This window comes from Lampetra fluviatilis, chromosome 14 (assembly GCF_964198595.1).
Source record: "Lampetra fluviatilis chromosome 14, kcLamFluv1.1, whole genome shotgun sequence".
NCBI lineage: Eukaryota > Metazoa > Chordata > Hyperoartia > Petromyzontiformes > Petromyzontidae > Lampetra > Lampetra fluviatilis.
The window spans coordinates 1,913,968-1,936,384 of NC_136288.1; the positions used below are offsets into that span (position 1 = coordinate 1,913,968).

Below are 22,417 nucleotides of genomic sequence, written 5' to 3' on the forward strand. Positions count from 1 at the left end.
ATAATCAAATCACTGAAAAAGTTTGCTTTTTTTTAAAATGAGATTTTTAACTTGTAACATTTTTACAATTATACTACGCATTATAATGGGTCGTAGGATGCATGTCCCACATCATATTGCCAGATGTTAAGGTCTTAGCTAAATGGGTGTTTGCTCTTTCAAAAATAAAGGTACAGAATGACAAAACTCACCGCTGGTTTCTTTTATATTTCTTTCAAAATACCATTTGGCACTTAATATACATTGAAAACATGAAAATTAAAACACAATTCCAAAGTCTGGAATTACAATATGTGGGAGCTTAGCGTAAACATGATTACACTAATTGTACAACTACAAAATATTGTATACGAGTATAAAAGGATAGATAGTTTTAATAAAAAATGCCAACCATAAATAAAGTAGCATACAAATGAGCTGTACCATGCCACAATTTGCACATGTCCTTCATGGGAAAGCCAGGATTGAAGACACTTGTAAACAAAGTTATATTTTACGAACAAAGACAATCCTGTTTTAAAGTATGCTCACAGCAAGAGCTGACTGCACTTCAGAGTGTTATACATGAAAACAAAAATTCCAAATAATTATCCCCCCAAAAATCTCCACAACAAAAAAACAACCATTACCTGGTCATAGCGATCATTAAAATATCAGCATAAAAATAACACGCAGTTTATGCTTGCAGAGATACTAAGAGTAAACAAGTTGGGCACATCCTTGCAGCCAGCCTGGGCCCTTTCGAGCCAAAACAGAATGCTGAGATTGTATCCCCAACTCACTACGTATAGAGACAACTGTTTACATACTCGATTGTCTAATATAGTCCCAACGTAAGGACGTGTTCCACAAGGCAAACAATTCATTTGACATTCTCAAGTATTTGAGCAATGCTATTACCACCACTTTCCACCGTCTATGAAAATGCTCATTCAATGCCATTTGGAGCACTCGTTCTGCCTCCATTGGCAGCGGGAGAGGGGAATGCTTACGAATGAGTCTTGGCTGGGTGAGCATAGGCACCTGTATAACAGCGGGTTTCCCCACAGCCAGCAGAATGGCATGGTAGCCGAGGCACCATCACACCGCGGACAGCTCCATCGGGGGTCTGACCTAGCCCCTCCTTGACAGGATTTTTGGCAGAGTCTTCATTGAGACGGAGCCTTCGGTGTCTGGCAACTCGGCCACGTTGCACGCTCTGCTGGCGAAAGGAAACTAATGACGACAACACAGACGTCATCGCGTGCCTCCTCTCCAGTTGGATGAGCTAGTTATTATTTAGAGAGTTGCATTTTTTTACCCAGTGGCAATATGGCCTTTTCATTGCCAAAAGATTTAGGCTTAAAGTATTTTATAACACTGCATATACCCTGATGGATAGTTCAGATACTCAATTCAATGCAAGATGAAGAAAGGAAGAGGTTTGACCCAAGGGTTGTGTGTGTGTTGGGTATCTTAAAAGGTTACGTTGTGTAGCAATGTGCTTTGAAGATTTATCATGAATGATACACGAAGAACAAAGATTAATTTTCAGAACATTAGAAGGTTTTCCGCACTAATGGCCAGCTTAGGTTCTAGTATATTGGATTGGAGGGCGACGCTTTGTATCCATGTTGGTAAAATTTTGTTTTTCTAAAAAAATATTAAAATTTGTAGGACCCTGACATTTCTGAACCATTATTGTAACTGCAAAACAAATTGACTTCTGGTACCTACACAGCACTGGCAATGAAACCACATGTATCGGGCAATTTTTCAAGTCTAAACTACATGAGACAAATCTTTGCACATTTTGTAATCTTGCATTCGCTTACTAGTCTCTCTACGTGGATTGCATTGCATTAAGGTGAAGTGTGAAATACAAATTAGTTTGTCCTACTGAGGGCAACCCTGCTGCTGCTGCTCCACACTGCTCACATTTCTGTCCATGAATCGTAGGTTAGAATATAAAAAACGCTTCGCACTTTCGTGATTTTACCGAAAGACCCAAAGAGTATGAATTCCTACAGTCACGAAAGCTTTGAGTCAAGATTTAATTAGTTTGTTGAATTAGAATGCTAAGCATGATTTATCCATGGGATGGTTCAGCGATGTGGATGCTTGATAGGTATACATTGCGCCAAGTGCTTTAGGCCTGCAGGTAGGTGTGGGCCTTCTGCAGGCCTTCCTTGAGGAACTTCAGGTAGGTCGTGCTCGTTGGGTCCAGGAACTCGGCTGGGAGGTCCGGTGTCAGGTCCTCTGCTTTCACAGCGGTGGCATCCAAAAAGTCATTGGCATTGATGCAATGGACCTGGAACATTGACACAAGAATATGGGGAGGGGCTTAATATGCGATGACCGCTGCATATATGTACATGGATAATAGTCAGTATTGAATAATGCACGTGCTAAGTATATATAGTAAAAAGCACAGCGATGTGGTTGACGAAAGGTGGAGTGACAACAAGAAAAATATTAAATGTAAAAGTGTTTGCCTTCCAGTTGCAAGGCTAAAGGTTGTGGCATTTATGACACGGAGAGAAAAAAACAACACAATAGCAAGATTGGGTTGCCACCTTGTCCCAGTATTCCCAGAAAGTCCTCTTTCCTGGGAAATTTGTATCGTTCTCCCCTCTTCTGTTAGTGTAAGATATTCTTATTCCCATCACATGTCCTATTTTATTGTACCTCAAGAGGTGGCAACCCGAGGTGTAAGAGAGGAATCAATTCTTCCCACGATCCAATTCCAACACGAGAGCTGTAAAGAAAACAAGACCTACCACTGTCCCGTTTGGCAGGGCAATCATCATCTCCACTGGGAATGTGTATTTTGCGAGGTGCAGCGTCGCCCATTTCGCATGCTCCACTTGCTCTTCCTGCTTCTGTAACAGAAATAAAACAGGAATGCTCGCAGTCAGAATAAAACACCTTCAATCCAGCAGAACTTCATGTCATGATACAAACACATTATTCATTTAGTTATTTAGAAAGTGACGAATTTAAAGGAGAGTTTTGCATTGAAATGTTTGGCCAGTTATATTTTAAATAATTTTTGCTTTTTGGAGGAAACTGGGGGTAACTGGAGAAAAACCCATGCATACAAGGGGATCTAACATTCAAAGGTCTAAACAGATCGGATCACCAACCCATTTGCTATACTGCCATCTTCAGGAAACCTCGCAGCCCAGAAGGATTTGGCGTTTCAGATATGTACATTATACACAATCCTGTGTGTAAAGCACTTGATAAGATGCATGCACCAAAGCACCCAGCGTTAAAACACGGACGGGTACGATACGTGAGAGTACACCACAGCAAACGAAGGAAGAATAACTTTGGAAAAGAGTCGGGGATCTTTCCCGCACCTCCGATTAGCACGGTTGCCTACTTACAGTGGGAAAGGAGTTCAACATACATACACGTGCTAGCAAACGAAAAAGCAACGTCTGATGGAAGACAGCCAGATTGCATTCACCTGGATGGTGTGCATGTAGTGCTGCCTTTTACACAAACAGAGATTCGAGCAGAAATGGCAGCAACAGCCGAAGATGGCAGGCGTCGTTGATATCGACGTTGACGAGGCGAGAAAGTGACAGAGACACAGGGACGACGCGTCGCACCTTCAGGTCCTCCAGGTCCTTGACCAGCGACCAGCTACTGATGAAGTTCTCGCTCAGCAGGGCGAGGACGGGCAAACTCTCCAGGGCAGTCTCCCGGAGAGTTCGCCCCGAACCTGCCCACACAAAAACGCCGAGGGGGCACGAGCGTCAAACACCGACACCGTCAAGAGACTAAAAGGTAGCGTTCGTTCGTGCTGCTCGTCAAGATGTCAATTGCCCTTAAAATAAGCGCGTGTAACACTCAATAGCGAAGATGTGAATGCTTGCCATGTCAAGTTGCCAAGTTCAGATTTGTCTCTGGGACACAGAATTTTTCAAAAATAATGTGTATAAATAAAGTGATATATAAATAGTGATCGACTTGCAATTGGAAGGTTGCGAGTTCAGGGGTTGACCCAGGCCTCCATTATTAAAATGTGTGGGGAAAATAGACAGTGGTAGTCTGAGGATAACACTGGCCCACATCACAGCAATGTGGAATTTCCACTGCTGTTCATGGCTGGGGATGATTATCCCCCCCTACGCTCAATGGAGCAGGAAATCATTTTGACTTTTGACCCTGTAAAATTTGTAAAAGCCAGTATCAACACCAACCTCAGCAGGATTGGTCATCCAACGCTCCCCAGAGTAATATGGAGTGGACTAGCTTGTCTTCTGCCTTTGCTTTTTCAAAGGCTTCCGTGAAAGGATGATATTGAATCTAACAGACAGAATAAACAAGTATACAGTACAGAATAAGCACTTCAAGTAAAATGAAGAATTCATCCATGTAATATAAATGGTAATACAACATCACATTAGGTCAGCACTGCCATTAACAATACATTGATTTCCCTTGGCATGAACATCAGCCGTGAGTTTATAGCATAATTTTAACAATCAATGTGAAAAAAAAATGTTTAGCGATTTTAGTAAAAATTTGTATTAAAATTTGACGGAAATTTGTGAAAACTCACCTTTGTCAACAACCCTGCCTTAAATGAAAAATATATAAATAGGCGACATTGTTGGCAATGTCTCTGCTTCATAGGACATGAGTGATGCTGCATTGTTGTGTACGTGTTGCAAGCAGTGTTGTTGACGAATGTGTCAAATTTGTTGTTATTTGTGCTTTTGCAGCCTGGTATACAGGAGAGGTTGTGGATTCAATCCTGACCCCGACGCCTTTATATTTGTAGTTTGCATATTCTTCCCGTGGTCACGTAAAATATTCTCTGGGTTCTCCGGTTTTTACCTCCACATTTATAACCAACATGCGTTATGAGTATTTGGCTGCTAGAAATTTCCACACGATGAGCCTCTTCGTTGAGCTATCATCTGTGGCCAGGTCGCTTCTGAAAAAGAGCTATATAGCTCAGTGGGCCTTACCTGGTAAAATAAAAATAGTTTCTAGTTTTTTTATCGTTTATAGTTTAAATTAGCCCACGTGGCATGTGTTCAGCACCAAAGCCATGATCCAACCCAGTGCTTACCTTCTTGAATGGATACATGGCGACCTCCATTTGTCTGTAGGCTTCCTGGAAGCTGATCTCTGACCGCCACTCAATGTTATCAAACACAAACTGGATGGGCTCCACGTCCGGGTCGCTCGTGTTAATCGCGTTGCCGTTTTCATCGTAAATCAGCGCTGGCACTGAAGGACCTTCAGCAACCAGCTCCATCTGCAAATTCAAGAGAGAGGGCATCTGTAATTTGCTGCCCATTATCATCATCATACATTTTTATTCATCAAGTACTATATATTTTGATTGCTAAAGAAATGTAAATTATTATCGTATTCATCATCAGCCTTGGTCAATCCACTGCTGGATGAACATCTCCTCAAGCTGCTGCCACCTCTCCCGATCCTGCAATGTAATAATCCACCGAGCACTTGCACACGATGGTGGACATTCTCTGGGAAACATTCATTATCATTTTAAAATCTCTAACAGGTCTCATAACCCAACGAATAATCTCCCGTATACGAGCTGCATCTCAACTAGAATGTGAATGTGCAATAGAGATGTACCATTATTTCATTTATACCCTGGTAGTCTCTATCAGTCACTGCATAATGGTCAAGTAAAGTACATTTTATTTTTGCTTACACACATGGCGCCTGCCTGGCACAAATCTGCCACTAAAAGCGGAATCACATTAAAACTCAAACATAAAAAAATACCCTTTCACGCAAATGTATACCTGAAAGAATTTATATTTATATTTTAACGCTCAAATCATAATCATCCCTTGTGTTTTTTTATCAGCAACACACCTTTGGCATGAATCCAATATCCACTTCCATGTTGCCCTGATCCATGGAGCCAAACAGCCACTCCATGTCCACGTTCAGGGACCTGTGAAGTTTCAAACAAGAACAGGTATTTCAACGTACATTACCAACACCTGTCCAATTGTCACGCGTATGCTTGGGTGTAGCTCTCCCAAGTCAATTCTTCAAAGTCTACTCGTCTTAACCGCTACGTTTTCAAACACTTTCGCTGCTCAAAATCATTCTAGTTATTTTGAGCAGCTAAAGTGCTTGAAAACATAGCAGGCTTTGATCTCAGTAAGATAATTAAGCACGAACAAATTATCAATTGTAACAGATTTTTAAGCTTACGACACAAGCATTAAATATTCAGTGTAAGAATCGATTATATTAGTTGCGATTTACATATTCACAGAAACCCCGGGGGTTTATGTAAATGTTGCCGCCACTAGAATTTGTACATGTACCACAATCGTGGAATAAAATGTTCTTTAATTCAATTTGAACACAAACTTGAGACCTACTTCAGCATTGTTTCTTGCTGTGGTTGTTCCATCAGATGAAGATTGCTTGTGTTGCGATCAAAACGTCATGGTTTGTTTTATTTTATTTCTACCTACGTGACTTTACCGAAACAGAGGATAAAAATTGAGACAATTCAGTGAATTGTACCAGGGGAGAAGATGGCAGTATTACATCACTAAAAACTATACAATTTGTATTTTACCAGGTAAGGTCCACTGAGTACGTATGTTGAACTTCTTTTGCACCGTACGTAGCCCACGGTGCAAATAGAAAGGTGCGGCTTATCATGTGAAAATTTACATCAGCCAAATATTCTCAACACATGTTTCTAAACGTCGAGGGAAAACTGGAGGACCCAGAGAGAAATCCACGTGACCACGGGGAGACCATGCAAACTCCAAATATACACGTGTCAGGGTCAGGTTCGAACCCACAATCTTATGTATACCAGGCGAGGTAGTGAACATCTCGTGGCCACGGCACCCCAGGTATACAATGGATCAAAGCACTTAAATTACTGCAGATTTTTTCATCAAGTGGATTACGCTTTCCTGGCAGAACCTCATACTAGTTTGCAGAAACGTTATTTTAAAGGCTCTTTAACAAATTGTATTACATTTATCACTGCTGAATTTCAGATGGTAGTCCTTAATATCGTATACAAATATAAAATCTGATATTGAAACATTAAAAAAATAATGAAAGAAGAATTTGCACTGGCTAAAATATCGACAGATTTGTATAAACTTTTGTTTTTGAGCCTAAGCCCACAAACATCAAACATTGTACCTGCACCTTTGGAAGTGGGCTTCATAAGCCAAATTTCCTGTAACTATACTTTGTGGGTATTTTTAATAGTCTGATGCTGAAGCTCATAAGAGAGTAGGTGAAGCCTGCTTTTCAATTTTGCTAACCTTATTTTTTGTGTATTATATTCTAGTTTTGAAAAATGTTTTGGTCTACAATCATTTCCTTACCGAGGGAAGTCTACAGTACAGAAGGCACACTTCCCCCTTGTCATGATGGTGTTACTCGTGTTGTATATGTTCCCTCTGATGTGATTGTTGATGTTGGTTCAATTAAAAAAATGCCCATTTGTTCTGGTGCCTTGTAATGTACTACACTGGAAGAATTGTATAAATAAATTTTATATTATGATGATCCAAGATCCACGTCCTGCACAAAACTCTCTCGTGCTCTGTTGTCATCCCCGTTGACTTTGAGAACTGTGCACGTGCGACTACTCACCGATTGTTTGGCACAAACATGTGGAATGCGCGGACGTGGGAGGAGTCCCGTGCGATGGTCACATGTCCGGTGAACTGCGCCGGGGTGAACCAGAACGGGAAGGCGGGTGGCTCGTTGAGCTGGAACTCCGCATGAACCCTGTGGTGCACAGACGCAATGACAAATCCATCAACTGTGATCAATCCACTGCTGGACGAAGGCCTCTCCAAGCCGCCGCCTGAACATGGAGGGGTGGCGCAATGGACAGCGGACTTCATTATGATTCCGGTGACTTGAGTTTTATTCCTGGCCACGGCTAATGTTGGCGGTGATATCTCAACTGGTCCTTGGGCAGATCACCCCTTTCACCAACCGCCCTGACAACATGAAGTATGGTCAAACAACCCCAATGACACAGCGTAGGAAGGCCTCCATTCATAAGAAAAGTGAAAACGGGGTTATATATCAATCTACTATTCAAATTATTCTATGCCTTGAGCTTTCTGGCTGGCTCCTGGCTGATCTCCTCCCCACTCCAACAATAGGCCATTGGCACCAAAAACTACCTGGATAACTGGCAAATCCTAATTTTTTTTACGAGCAGAAGTTCAAAAGGCATCATGATATATCATAGCGACAACGAATGTGAGAGTAACAAATAAACAAGACTGACACGGTTAATTTAAAATTGCTCTAACTTTTCAGTTTATGCTCCTATAAATGCAAATATTTTGCCAGAATATTCTTTAAAACATCGAGTATAAAAAAAAAACTCACAATACGCATTTTCTTGTCATATTATTAAATAAAATAGTGGATTACTTTTAGTGCTGAGTACAGGATTGTGCGTAGAACATTAAAATGACAGCGGTCTCTAATTTTCCATTGCAGAGAAAGGGGGGGTCAGTTTAAATAAAAATAGCATTTTATTTTGCTTAAATAAATTGACTCACTGGCCATTATCCACCAGAAACGGGTTTCACTTTAGCGGCCACTACTGGTGTTGCGTCCCAATTACTGTTTATTTTATCTATTATTCAACAACATAAATAAATAAATACACGTAAAAGTGTGTATCCCGTTCACGAGTGAGATATGTTTTTCGTAAGATGTATCCAATTTAATTCCATCAGTTCATTTAAATAAACTGCACTTAAATGAGATAAAAGTTAGTATTTCAATGTTGTTCAGTTTGTCATTATAAAGAAACACCACACGTTCAACTTGAAACATACAAATGTGTAATTGCCATCTAAATATCTCCATTTAATAAGTTACACTAGTGGGTATATTTTAATTCATAACATTGGTTTCTAGAAACATTTAGGTAATACATTGTGAATGACTAACTCAATGGATGGTTCTTTAGAAGAGACCTTTCAAATCAAGAAAACGCGCTTTGCTTTTATGTTCGGTTGGAAAGTTGTCCTTTAGGTAGAAATGTAGAGACACGTATTTGTCCACTTCATCACAATGGCCTTCATGGAGAATGATTCAATACAAATGAATAGCATTGTTAAATGGCCTTTTGCATTTCGAATGTGAATGCCCAAAACGTGTCATGCACAAAAGTGACCTTACTGTTATGATAATAACAATAATCACCTTTTCATTCAACAATTTCTATTCATTTCAAAATTACAAGCGTTCTACAGGATATACCTGTAATGAACACAATCCTTAAACATCTAACAACCCATTCATCTATTATATTCACCCTCAAAGGCTTAATGTAAAGAAACAAGTTTTGCCAAATCTATTGCTGAATCATTAACATTATATTTTTGCAGGAAAGAGTTCGAATTTCTGAATAGATGTCATCAGCAGGTTATTGAATTGCTGCCAGAAGCGACGTTGAAAGACACACCCTTTTGAGAACAATGAGCCATCCCGTCACGCTGAAGACACAGCGTAGGATCGTCACACGTGGTTCACAAGCCCCATTCACGACCATCACCTTCACACGTACTTCACCAGCAGTTGTGAAACCTGAGCCGTACCTGAACACGATGTCGTAATACATGTCGCTCTGCGCGCGAATGCACGCCACGGAACCCTGGGGGGCGAAGCGTGACTTCACGAAGGGCCGTGGGTGAAGCATGCTCAGGAGCTTGGAAATGATGATCTGCCCCAGCATTGCACACGAACACAAACACACCCACGGTTAGCAGCATAAAACCATCGCAACGAGCGATATTATGCAGAACATGGGAATCCCGGCACGGAAGGGGATGAAACATTACACCAAGTCGCATTTGTTTAGTCAGGGTTCACATTTATACACCGATCCATTTCTGTATACCTACCCCCAATGATGTATTAGGGCGATCATTTTCTTTTCAACAGGTAATTGAATATTGTGAAAGCGACGGCTCCACATCTTACAGACGAAAGTGTTTGAAGATTGAATAAGTGGGTTGAGATTTGTGTGAGGCATGAAGAGGCTTTTAAATACAATGTTTTCTCGATAATTTTCCACTTCTTTAAAATTTTTCTGAGATAACTATAAATAGATCACCCAGTATATTTCAATCAAGTGTTTTACACTTACTTTAGGCTGGAAAGAAAACACCTGACAGTTAGTTCCCAGGGACTACACGCAGAAAATGGCACACATTGTGGACTGTCTGGAGTTGAACCCAGGGCCCTTTGGTTGTGGCTGAGCGAACATATCGCCACACCCCAAAGCTACACAATTGGGTGTGCACGTGCGCGATCGCACGCACACGCAAGAGGCAAGTGCATGTGAAATGTCACAGCAAGGATTCAACAAACAATACACCCCCCAGGTGTGACGAGGAAGGGGTCCACAGATGTCATGTCAGGCCACACTTAGCTTAAATGTTCTGTGGAGCCTACGAAAACGTAACTGATAGAAGCAACAAATCAAAACTGTGCTGTTTGATCTTTATAAAATGTGATTAATTCTCAAGAACAATAAGGATGCACATTACTGTGGCTTCATGTATCGTATCAGATTGACATCTAATGTTCCAAGCAGCTCAAGGGTGTGCAACTATTGTGGTCATTACCTCTTTTGCAACAGGCGGTGGTGGGTAGTAGCGGCTGTTGGGCAGATACCCGGTAAAGAGGTTCAGATCGTTGGGCACGATCCACCAGGCTTCCCCCAGCTCCAGGTCGCTCTTTGGGGGCAGAAACACCTTGAACTGGTTCGCGCCAAAGTGCTGACTTGGGGCCTCCGCCTTCTTCCAGCTGCGCAGACCGGCAAGGCAGCTCTGTCCAACCTGACAGCAAAACAAACCCAGCAACAGCTAAAGACAGAGGTGTATGCACTGTATGTTGAACATCTGTCGCACCATATGTAGCCAACCGTGGTAAACAGAGGTGTGGGGGAAGGACAACAAACTAAACATAAAAAAGGATGTATGTGGAGGGAGAGGTGGGGGGCAGTAGTTCGCACACTGCTCAGTTACTGTTCTCACCAGGTGAAGCCCAGGCATGGTGTAGATATCACTTGCCACTGATGCTAGCCGTGACCGGGAATCAATCTCAAGTCATCGGGTTTCTCGAACAATGCAAAAACCACAGTGCCGTGTCTCTCTCCAACATATAAGATATGTGACGGTTCATGCTCGTAGCCAATTAGCTAGTTGGTTGGGGTATGTGTATGGAATATTACTAGTGGCTGGGTTGGCTAGTTTGGGTCAGGGAACAATAGGGGGGCTAACGACACAGTTGTAGACAACCCTACAGCTATTCCCGCAATGCTTAAACACAGCCACCATTGATAACTAATTGTATTTCAATCCGAGTAGGCAGCCCTTGCTTGCGCTCACCCCCAGGAATCCGTCTCGGCTCTTGCTCATGGTCTCCATCAGCAGCGGCTCAAATCGAGCCAACATGGTGAGGCCCTCCCCCTGCGGGTCGGCCTCTTGCGTTCCTTCATACTCCGAAGGGGGCGGCCCTGCGGTAATCAAGGACACGTGGGCATTTTGCGAATTCCAGAGGCAGTCAAAGGGTTTATGAAAAACAATTACTGAGACACCAACTATTCATGTAAAAATAAAAACAAATGATAATTGGCATTGGGGTTGGATCGATTCCCTTACCGCTGCCCCCATCCAACCCCAGCAATGAAATGGAATTCTGAGATTCAGGGTCACGGTTTGATTAAAAAAGCTATTTTTAACATTACAGTGAATTGTAGTGCCTCTAAAAGCTGCAGGGGTGACATGAACCCATTAAATACAACATGAAATGACAATTTCAGTGGTTTGAAATTCCACTGCTGGATGAAAGCTTACTATGGGGTTCGTTTTACCAAAACGTCACCAAACTGATCAGTGTGGGTTGGTTAATGGGGCATCCACAACCGGTTTAGATATTACTCGGCACTTACACTGACCAGGACCAAAAATCTAACTCAAGTCACTGAGACCATAGCACAACATATAAAATATCGATGAATCCTTGTACCCTTCCACCGCAAAAAGGAAGACTGCAGAATTCTGAGAAATATGCGCAGGTCTGGTGTTTACCTATGATCTTGTCGACAATGGGCCGGAACTCCTCGGGGCTGATTTGCATGTCCATGTTGGTGTCCAGGGAGGTGAAAAGGAACAGCCCGTCATTGCCCAGTGTTCGCAGGGCCATTTCCTGCCAGGCAATTAGCGATTCAGCCACATTTGGTCACGGGCACACACGTACGCCACGTCAGCACACTCAGCCAGCAACACCGGCAGCACGCACAGAATTTTTTTGTAAACCCGCACCCAACCCAATAACAACCATGTTAGTTTTACTAGGTGCAAGAAAAACATTTGAATATAATACATGTGTATGTTATTGAACAAAAGCCGGATCAACATTTATATTTGAGGTTTGCTTCATGGTCATACGTGCCACCCATGCACGGAAACTTTTTTGTCTGCCCAATAAATTGTATTATGTATCGTGCATCAGTGCATGTACGTGTACATACGTGTGCAAGTGCATGTACTGTATATGCACGCTTGTCGACCCTGCATGTGCACGCTTTCAAACTTGCTTGGTGCTTGGATGCAAGAACGCCGGGTAAAACCAAGTGTTGTAGCAGTGCATGATGGCCAGGAGATGGCAATGGATATTTAAATTAATCTATGCAGAGCTTTAACTCTACACCCTTGTACGCATGAGTTTTGAATGGGTACACTAATATACAGTACTTGCACATACCAAAAGCTCATGAATAGAATTGGCAGAAAATTGTGATGTGGTTCTCACCCGATTGGACTCAGCGAGGGCTGCCGGAGCCAGCAACATACACTACTGTACTCCACTATTACTGCATCCATTTAACTAAAAGCAGCCATTTGCTAAGGTGGAAAATAGCCAGGCAAAAAATACAATGCATGATCATCCCATCAAAAGCCAGGCTTTTGATGTAATTGAGCACTTGGGAAGCAGGCCTTGGTGGGGATCACTACGTTTTGTGAAACTTCCACACATGCCTGGCTGCGAAAGGGCCAGGCATTGGTAGTGCAGCAAGTGGATTCCTGACCTATCTGTACAGACTTTAGAGCATTGCCCCTTTATAGGCAGTGGTTTTTCTGAGTACTCAAAGAAAAGTTTTCTCCAACACACATCTTCCTGAAGTGGAAATTTTTGCACACATACAGGACCCTACTTAGTCTTCACATTTTCAAAAAATTTACTGAATAACATTATTATTGATGTAACATAAGCAATATGCTGATGACAATAAACACCCAACTGCTGGCGATAGGTTCTAAAACGTTACCAACCTCTCGGTCGGTAACATCGTGAATGAACCTTCTGTAACAAAATACATAAATGTTCGACAACTGGAGGTGACGTCACCACAGCTCCTGTGCCAAGCTTGGTGCACATTCAGGCAACGTGATTGTCAAAGTCTTCCTGGCAGGTCACCAGACAGACGCAGGTGTTAACGGACTTGAGAACTGGCAGACCCGCAACCACCGTGCCAACGTGGCCACACAAAATCTCGTGGATATAGACACACAATCTCACAGTCCCATCGAAACACAAATAATTTCGATATCGTTAACAGTTCTTGCATATCCACTGCTGGATGAATGCCTCCCCATGCAGTCACATCCACCACGGTCCTGTGGTGATACCATCCATCTCACTCCCTTCACCAACCCGTACTGACCCACAAAGACACACGATAACGCCCACATGAAGACACACAAGCTCACACACATTCAAGTGGATATTGCACACATGGAAACAATCACAGACACAAAATCCCATAGTGACAACCAATCTGACCAACACACGATCACGTTAAGACACAATTCCAATGAGATATAAAGTCACACGAAGATCCCATCATATTTACATGGAGACGTACAACCTCACACACAGGGATAAACACCATCACATGCTGTACACATTGAGACACAATCACATGTAGACACACACCATCACATGTAGACACACAACATCACATGCAGACACACACCATCACATGTAGACACACACCATCATATGCTGTACACATTGAGACACAATCACATGTAGACACACACCATCACATGTAGACACACACAACATCACATGTAGACACACATGTAGACACACACCATCACATGTAGACACACACAACATCACATGTAGACACACATGTAGACACACATGTAGACACACAACATCACATGTAGACACACACAACATCACATGTAGGCACACACCATCACATGTAGACACACACAACATCACATGTAGACACACATGTAGACACACATGTAGACACACAACATGACATGTAGACACACACAACATCACATGTAGACACACACCTTCACATGTAGACACACATGTAGACACACACCATCACATGTAGACGCACACACACAACAACATGTAGACTCACATGTAGACACACACGTAGACACACACCATCACATGTAGACACACATGTAGACACACACGTAGACACACACCATCACACGTAGACACACATGTAGACACACACACACGGCAGCTGTGTGTGTGTTACCTGTCTCTCCATCACGCCCCTGTCCGCGTACAACTTCACAGCGGCCGCCAGGAGCGCAGCGCCGAGCGCGCAAGACACCCAGAGGGCGGCCGCCCTGCAGGAGGAGGCCCTGGAGGAGGTGGTGGAGGCCCTGGAGGACGTGGAGGAGGCCCTGGAGGACGTGGTGGAGGCCCTGGAGGAAGAGGAGGCCAACGTGGTGTCCCGCGCGCCCACGACGCGGCTGCCCACGTCTCTTCTCTTCCCCGTGTCGCCGTGGCCCACGGTCGCCATTGCGTTCACAACAACAACCACCACCCTTTAAAACAATAATAATAACAACAACACGGAGAACACTAAAGCCGCCGGGGCTGTTTGTGGCCAAAAGTGGTGGTGGTGGTGGGGGGCCTCATTCAGCCATCGCTGCTGCTGCTGTCACTTCGTCTCATTCGCCAGCGCCCTAACCACTCACGTTAGTCCACGACTCAGAGACATCGACTCAAAAACCCACCGCTGCGACAATAGCGGCCGGCGAAATGAGCGTGGGTCGGGTGTGTGTGTCAAATAAACCCTCGTCTGGAACTCAATTGTCTCTCTCTCTCTGGTGTGGCCACGGCCGTTTCCTGCCTTGCAGAAGTTACCAATGGCGAGGGATGTGCGTGTCACCCTCCCCCACGGCCACTCACGGCTCGTCTCTCTCTCTCTCGCCTGCAGTTCAATGCCCTGCCACTGGGGCCAGATATCGAGGAAAGGCGACCCTCTGCGGTTCAATCTTGTTGTGTTGTTGTTGTTTGTTCGTGTGGTTTGCGTGATTTTGTGTTCGAACCACCTTAGCTAGCAAAATATGGGACAGTGGTTGGGGCCAAACAAGCACAAGCACAAGCCAACATCGGTTCTAAAATTGTAAATGATGTTGATTCACTCTTTAACACACCGGTGGGCTAAAGTCGTGAACTATTTATCTTGTGTAATCGTGAGACATTTTTTACTATATTCTTGGTTCTTTCAGTAAAGTCAAGTGACTTAATAAAATGATAAACAATTGTTTGATAATTTTATTATTTTATTATTTCCCTTCTACGTGACTTTACCGAAAGAACCAAGAATATGAATCCCTGCAGTCAAAAAAGCTTTAAATCGACATTTTTTACTGTTTGGCCGTGTCGGGTGGTGGAGGGTTACGACACATTTAAAACTAACGTGATCTAGCCCAAAAACCTGTATTATGAATCGGTTCTATGTTTACTGCGTATAGAGACCCATACCTTAAAAGACAGGGCCCTTGCCTGTTACATTATAACTCATCACACCTACAGTGCTTGGCACAAATGAACCGCAGTACCTTGCTAACATCGTCAAACAGCATAAACCATCATCACGAGAACTCCGCTCATCCTCGCAGTGGCTTTTGGCGAGACATCCAGCGAAGACGGTCGCTGCATCATGCGCGCTTTCAGATGCGCTTCTTTGGCCGTCTGGAACGCTCTGCCTTCCGATATTAGAAAGCTACTGGGAGCTATACACTTTTAAATCTAGAATGAAAACTAATTTCTTTATAACTTATTTTGGTGTTTAGTTCACTCTTCATCCTCCGCATCTCCGATGAGCATGGTACATCCACCCAGATGCAGAAGAATGCTGGTGAGTGGAACAATGTGTGCGTCCGGAATGACCACCTCATTCGAGACACAAACATCACAATGTGTGCGTCTGGAATGACCACCTCATTCGAGACACAAAAATCGCTCAATCTTGGTTACACCAGACTCTAAGAGTCTCTAAGAGTCTGGTGTAACCATTCACTGTATCAGAACATCGACAGGCCGATGCGCATATCTGTTTCAGAAATGGTAAATTAAAGACAAGCCACATTAGTGCGGTCGTGGCCATGCAACCCAAACTACGGACCACATAGTAAACCAATGTTGTCTACTCTCTTTCAATATCAAAACTACACGAACTCCCTCCTGAAGCCCTCTCGTAGGTTGAAGAATTCGACATTGGCATTTATCTCCTGATCATATTGTTTGGAAAAGCAGATTATGCACGGCACAGTAGCCGGTACACATGGGCGAGGAAGACCAAGGATGGCATGGATGGATAACATCAAATCATGGACGAGGCTCACGCTGGAATAGACAATGAGGATGATAGCGGAAGACAGAAGTCAGTGGCGAGGGATTGCCCATGGTGCGGCCAAGCCTCGGATCGGGGATGGCTGAAGACAATGACATATTGCCATATGCAAGAGTAGAATTCTTCAATGCGGGACGAGGCTCGTAAAATAATTGTGACGTTTGTGTGTGGGATTTTGCATTCAACTACCCAGCAAACATACAACATTGCGCCTATGTTCAGGTCAACACTTCCAGCCACATGCCAGATTTAGCCCAACAATGTTCCATGGTTACTGGGTATAGGACCCATATCTTCAACTCTTAAATTAAGAGTGAGTCCTTCCTTGCCGATTCAATCTTGCAGTTCATCAGCATTGATTCGAGCAAGCCGATACTCTGCTGATGAGATACTGAAAGTCGAAACTGATTCACGGGTTTTGCTAGAGGCGAATCAATGCCGTGAGGCCAGTGGGCTTTGTAGAGACAGATATTTGAAGGAGACATTGCTTATCATTCTCTATAAGGTTGTTAGAATGTTTTTTTACATTACTGCTAACCACAAACAATTGGTAAATAACCGTTTAACCCACGTATAGAAATGCCTATAGCAATACTGTAAATTTAATGTTTTACCTGTTTAACTGAGAAACGATGGGAGTTGTAGTATAACAGCTCATTGGCAGATAGACACTTTTAATGGTCCACAAGTTGGATTAGATATCCCGGCAAGGCAGTTTAAACATTGGGGATAATTGGGATGGTGTAATGGGGATGGTGTAAGTGTGGGTATGATTTCAAACATCCCCTCCTTGTACGGCCTTACCAGGCTGCTGGGGCAAATGCTGTTAGCGAGCAAGGCACAACGAGGGGGTGGGTGGCCAGCACCACGCCCTGCCGCCTTTGTCTCCCTAGTGACGATGTTTACACATCGCACTACACACCCCTCTTGCAACACACGTGGTCAGTGTGGAAGGTGAGACGAAGTATCCCTGAGCTCATTGTAACGGAGGCTCTTCTGCCAGCGCCGGCTTGAGCAGCAAGACAAGAACGTTGCAGGGCTGCGCCTTCACCTTTGAACTGAGACACGCGGTGACTTCGGCTGCCGTGCGCTTTGAACGCGCGCACGTGCCAATCGGTGCATTTATTATGAACATTCCACTTGAATCGATGGCAGGTTCCTCACTTTCGGAATCGGTAATTGATAATTATTAAACACCCCAATGTGTAGACCACTCAATACATTGTTTGTGACCTGTGTGCTCCACTCCCCAGGCAACTTGCCCCTCCTTACCATTGCAATGCATGCAATGTATTTGCTGATACTGCAGAGGAAGTGGTGCACAAGCACAAATAATAAAACTACAAAACCCAACACATTTGAAAATAACACTGCCTTAAAAGAAAATAAACACAAGTGCTGTTTCGGCCAATGGCTCTTCTTGACCTCTTAAAATTTCGACTGGCTTTCCTGGAGTTCACATCGTTCCAGTGAGCGGTGCTCAATGTCAGCCGCAGCCCAGGAATGAGTTTATGGCGCCACCTGCACCGCATTATTTTGTCCACATTATACCGCAGTGGTACGTGCGGTGTGTGTGCCACGTGTGGTGCAGAATAGGATTACGACGGATAGGCATGCCATGCACTCCAGTGGTGGTGCCTTGCGTGTGTTTCTGATCCTTGTAGCAGAACTACACACTCACGGAAACGTTCCTGTTGAAGCACTTTGGTATCTTGTTTTTTACGATTAATTCTTTTTAGCATTCATGTTCTTTTTCTAATTAAAATGCAGGTAACCTACCTTAGAACAGTCACTTAAGTTTTGCCTTAGGGGCCGTCCATAAATGACGTCACGCGATTTTGGCTCATTTTTGACTCCCCCTCCCCCCCTCGTCACACGGCGTCACAAAAAGTCAGACCCCCCTCAAAAATGAGGGGGGGCCCTAAAGAAGTGAAGTTGCCTTTACATGCTTAAGCTGTTAATTTATCCATTGCATGGGTGGACCCTATCCTTATCAATCATCCAGACATTTGCCCCCCCTGAGAGATTTTGCAGGAGCCGCCACTGGGGGGGGGGGGGGGGGGTCAGACATTTGTGACGATGTGTGACGAGGGGGGGGGGGGGTTGAGAAATGTGACGTCACATCAAAATGCGCAACTTTAAATTAATATAGACAACACGTTCTACTTAATTAAATAGACGTTTAAATAAATGTTTTCTCCTACGACATCAGAGTGCAGCGCCACATTAATTACGCACTACAATGACAATAGTTTAAAGCGATTTGAAGCATTTTTTTATTTTTAGGGGGGGGACAGAGCTTTGTGACGTCATATTTGACGCCGTGTGACGAGGGGGGGGATCAAAAATCGTCCAAAATCGCGTGACGTCATTTATGGACGGCCCCTTACATTCAAAGCGGCCCCAAATACACGTGCCGGAACGCAGCTTTCAGAATGATCTTGCAGTAACCAATATTTTCCAGAAGGTGGCAAGCAAGCCGCTTTGCAAACTTCAGCAAGGGAGGGTTTGGAAGTGGCCCTGGTTTTGCTGGCTCAGGCTTCGGGAGTGGCTCAGGTAGATCTTCATCTGCAGCTCAAGGCTGGCATCAAAGTGAGGGAAATCCTTCACCTTGGCTCAAGTCTGGCTCCATCAGAGTGAGGGAAATCCTTCGCCTTGGCTCAAGTCTGGCTCCATCAGCTCCAGCTACGCGCCGCCGATTAGCACGGTTTGCTACGTATGGTGCGAAAGAAGTTCAAGATGCACATGGATCAGTTCCACATTGCTGCTGCATCTACTTTAACCCGCATCCTATGGCTCCAAATCCACAAACGCCACAATCAGTCATGAGAAGGGTAGGGGGAAAGAAGGGGTGGTGTTCAGAACCAGTGCACATTCGACCGGCTGAGATTTTACGATTTTACTTGCCACTGATAAGAATCCAACTCGGGTTCCTGGGAGCGTAGCGCAGTGGGCTAACGACTGCCCCACCGCTGTTAACAATGACGATGAAGATGACAGTATACACATCATACCACACGTGTAATAATTCATATTTCTTATCGTGCCTTGCATGTCCCTTGTATGTAGTGTGGTTGTGGTGCGAAAGGGGGAGTGGAATCACTGGAGATTTGGGGGGTGATTCAGCTATGGACCTGTCACAGCAATGAGCAGCGTTCCCTGTCCACTGTGATATCACAGATTTCTCTATACACCGTGACAATGCATGTTCTGTGCCCTGACATCACTGCTTGCTGTGATCTCTGTGATGTCGCAGCATTCTCTCGGCGCTGTGACGTAACAGCACGCTCCAATTTTTGTGTGACAGCATAACGTGCTCTGTGAACTGTGAGATCACTGTGTGCGCTGTGCACAATGACATCACCTCTTGCTCGATTCTTGGTGACATCACTGCATTCTTGTTGTATGCTGACATAGCAGCATGCTATTTGTTTCACATCACCGCGATCCTCGTGGACTGTGATTTCTCAGCTTGAACCCTGCCTTCTGTGACATCATAGTGATCTCTGTGCAGTGTGATATCACAGCGTCCACTGTGCGCTGTGGCATTACATACCTTTACGATGGCAAGATGTTAACTACCTTGCCTGGTTCACAGGAGGCCGTGGGTTCAATTCCGACCCTGATGCCTGTATATTTGGAGTTTGCATATTCTCCACGTGGTCGCGTGGATTTTTCTCCGCGTCCTCCGATTCCCCCCTCCACATTTAGAAACATGCTTTTAGAATATGTGGCTGCTATACATTTCCACGTGATAAGCCTCTTCGATAAGCCTCTTCAATGAGCTATCATTTGTGGCCAGGTCGCTCCTGAAAAAAATCTAGAGAGCTAAAATAGTTTCGTTTGTAGTTTAGTTTTACCTACGACTTTGTTTAATGAATCGCCGCAAACCACCACGACATCATACAAAGTACTCACATTTATCTTTGTGCCACAAAGAGGCTTATGAACATATAGTACGATCTCAAAATGTGTCGGTGATGCCAAATTCCACGCATGGACGGTGTAAGTTGGTTTTTAGATGTACGTGAACATAGCTGTGAGCCATCTCTTGGTGATATTTACTGATTGGTTCCCTTTCGTGGCGCGAGCTGGTCAATGTCACGCTGTTCAGCTCCCCAAACTTGACAACGGAGTCGAAATACTGACGAGAACGTCAAAAGCCAAAGCTCGATTGACTCGGGCGACATTTATGACTTTAATATTGGAGGGAAATCAAGCTTTTCACAGTCATTGAGATGAACATCTCAACACCTGTTTTGTTGCCAGAGAAAAGGGGAAAACCTATTCTCATGAAAAATGAAATCTTATATTTATATTTAACCACCAAAATATATACTTACTGTACATGTATGTTCATCAGACTATGGGCCTATAGGTATTCTCAATTTCTCATTCAATGCTTTATTTTTCACGCAGTATTTGTTAAAGCATGCTAACTCTACCAGCTTAAATGTACTCGTTATCATAAGCAAATACAGCAGCGCTTGTTTAATGAGTTTACCCATTAAACAATCACTGCTGTATTTGGTATAGGCAAAACACCTCCACGGACACTGTGAAATGTATCCAGTGCAACAAGACAACATTGTACAACATGTATGTGCTGTTGCTTAAGTGCACATGAAACACATTTTTCCCCCTGCTTGCATTCGCCCGTAGGAATTCCGTAGCTATTACGGACCTGTAAACTATAGTCACGACGTGTTCCAAAGGAGCACTCCTGCTGTTTGAAACTGGAGAGTTGTGCGGATAGGCGAATTGACATTAATGATTTCTGTTGAAAACAGCTTGCAGTGCATAAACAGTGAAGGTTGCATTCGAAATAGGTCACGGACAATGTTTTGCTGTGGTAGAATGTATTGCACATTGAACTATGTGGAGCACAGCGGAAAATATCCCAGGCATCTCTCCTCTAAATGGTTTGTAACGTGTGCCGTCCGATGTGTCAGTGAAGGTTAATTTAACACTTTGCCTGTCGCATTGTTTCCATAACTAGTTTGTCTCATAATAATTGTGAAGTGGAAATATTCCCCTTCCCTTCCAGTTGTCTATCACTCTTCCAAATAGCATTGAGCTTTGTTTACAGATGCCATAAATAGCAACTGAGCAGAGAGAGAGTCAAGCCAATGTGTGGCTGCGTGCGGAATTCATGAGTGGGAACACAACGGCATTCGGTCAACAAAGTTTCCATCTGTGCTCAATTGCAGAAAAATAAAAAAAATTGCTCGAGGCACAGAAAAGCAGAAATACGGACTAACTGATCAACAAGATAATATAATGCGTATACATCACTTTGATAGAATGTGCGATAAATGAGTCTGAGTAGATGACACGGGGTTTTCTTGTGTTGACCATATTAAGTCCGAGGTGCCTGCAAGGGCATTCCCACTCATTGCGGTTATGGATCTGATTCATTTGTTGGTAGAGGGCCATTGAAGTTTGGTGGAGGGCTCTGTCAAATTGTTTTTTTTGCATTAGCTCCACCAAAATGGAGTGTTCTGGCTGGCCATTCACCAACAATCTAACATCACACTCTGTTTGGAAAGTAATTCTTGTTTTATATTCCATTTATATTCCAAATTGCGATCATCGGCATATTGTCACGAGATGCAGAAATGTCCATTCAGAGCTGTCGCCCCATGTTACAAGAGTCACTGAAAGGTGATATCACAGAACTACTACAGAGGCCCATTCAGTCGCCTGCTATTCACA

The 22,417-nt window shown here is 43.7% G+C and overlaps 1 protein-coding gene across 2 annotated transcripts in view; it reads right to left on the reverse strand.

Moving 5' to 3' along the window:
- Nucleotides 1-187: 187 nt before the first annotated feature.
- Nucleotides 188-22,417, reverse strand: part of SELENON (selenoprotein N) — a 105,903-nt gene continuing 83,673 nt past the window's right edge. Inside the window, exons 4-15 of one of the 2 annotated variants that reach the window (XM_078862551.1) lie at nucleotides 14,591-14,741; nucleotides 12,105-12,222; nucleotides 11,403-11,530; nucleotides 10,638-10,850; nucleotides 9,606-9,730; nucleotides 7,627-7,764; nucleotides 5,857-5,938; nucleotides 5,072-5,260; nucleotides 4,194-4,299; nucleotides 3,600-3,712; nucleotides 2,760-2,861; nucleotides 188-2,290 (exon numbers count right to left, since the gene is read on the reverse strand). In XM_078862551.1, coding sequence (XP_078718677.1) covers nucleotides 2,129-2,290; nucleotides 2,760-2,861; nucleotides 3,600-3,712; nucleotides 4,194-4,299; nucleotides 5,072-5,260; nucleotides 5,857-5,938; nucleotides 7,627-7,764; nucleotides 9,606-9,730; nucleotides 10,638-10,850; nucleotides 11,403-11,530; nucleotides 12,105-12,222; nucleotides 14,591-14,741 — 1,627 coding nt within the window. In that variant the 3' untranslated portion in view covers nucleotides 188-2,128. Of the gene's footprint in view, nucleotides 2,291-2,759; nucleotides 2,862-3,599; nucleotides 3,713-4,193; nucleotides 4,300-5,071; nucleotides 5,261-5,856; nucleotides 5,939-7,626; nucleotides 7,765-9,605; nucleotides 9,731-10,637; nucleotides 10,851-11,402; nucleotides 11,531-12,104; nucleotides 12,223-14,590; nucleotides 14,861-22,417 lie in introns of those variants that run through there. The other variant, XM_078862550.1, reaches the window with a different exon arrangement.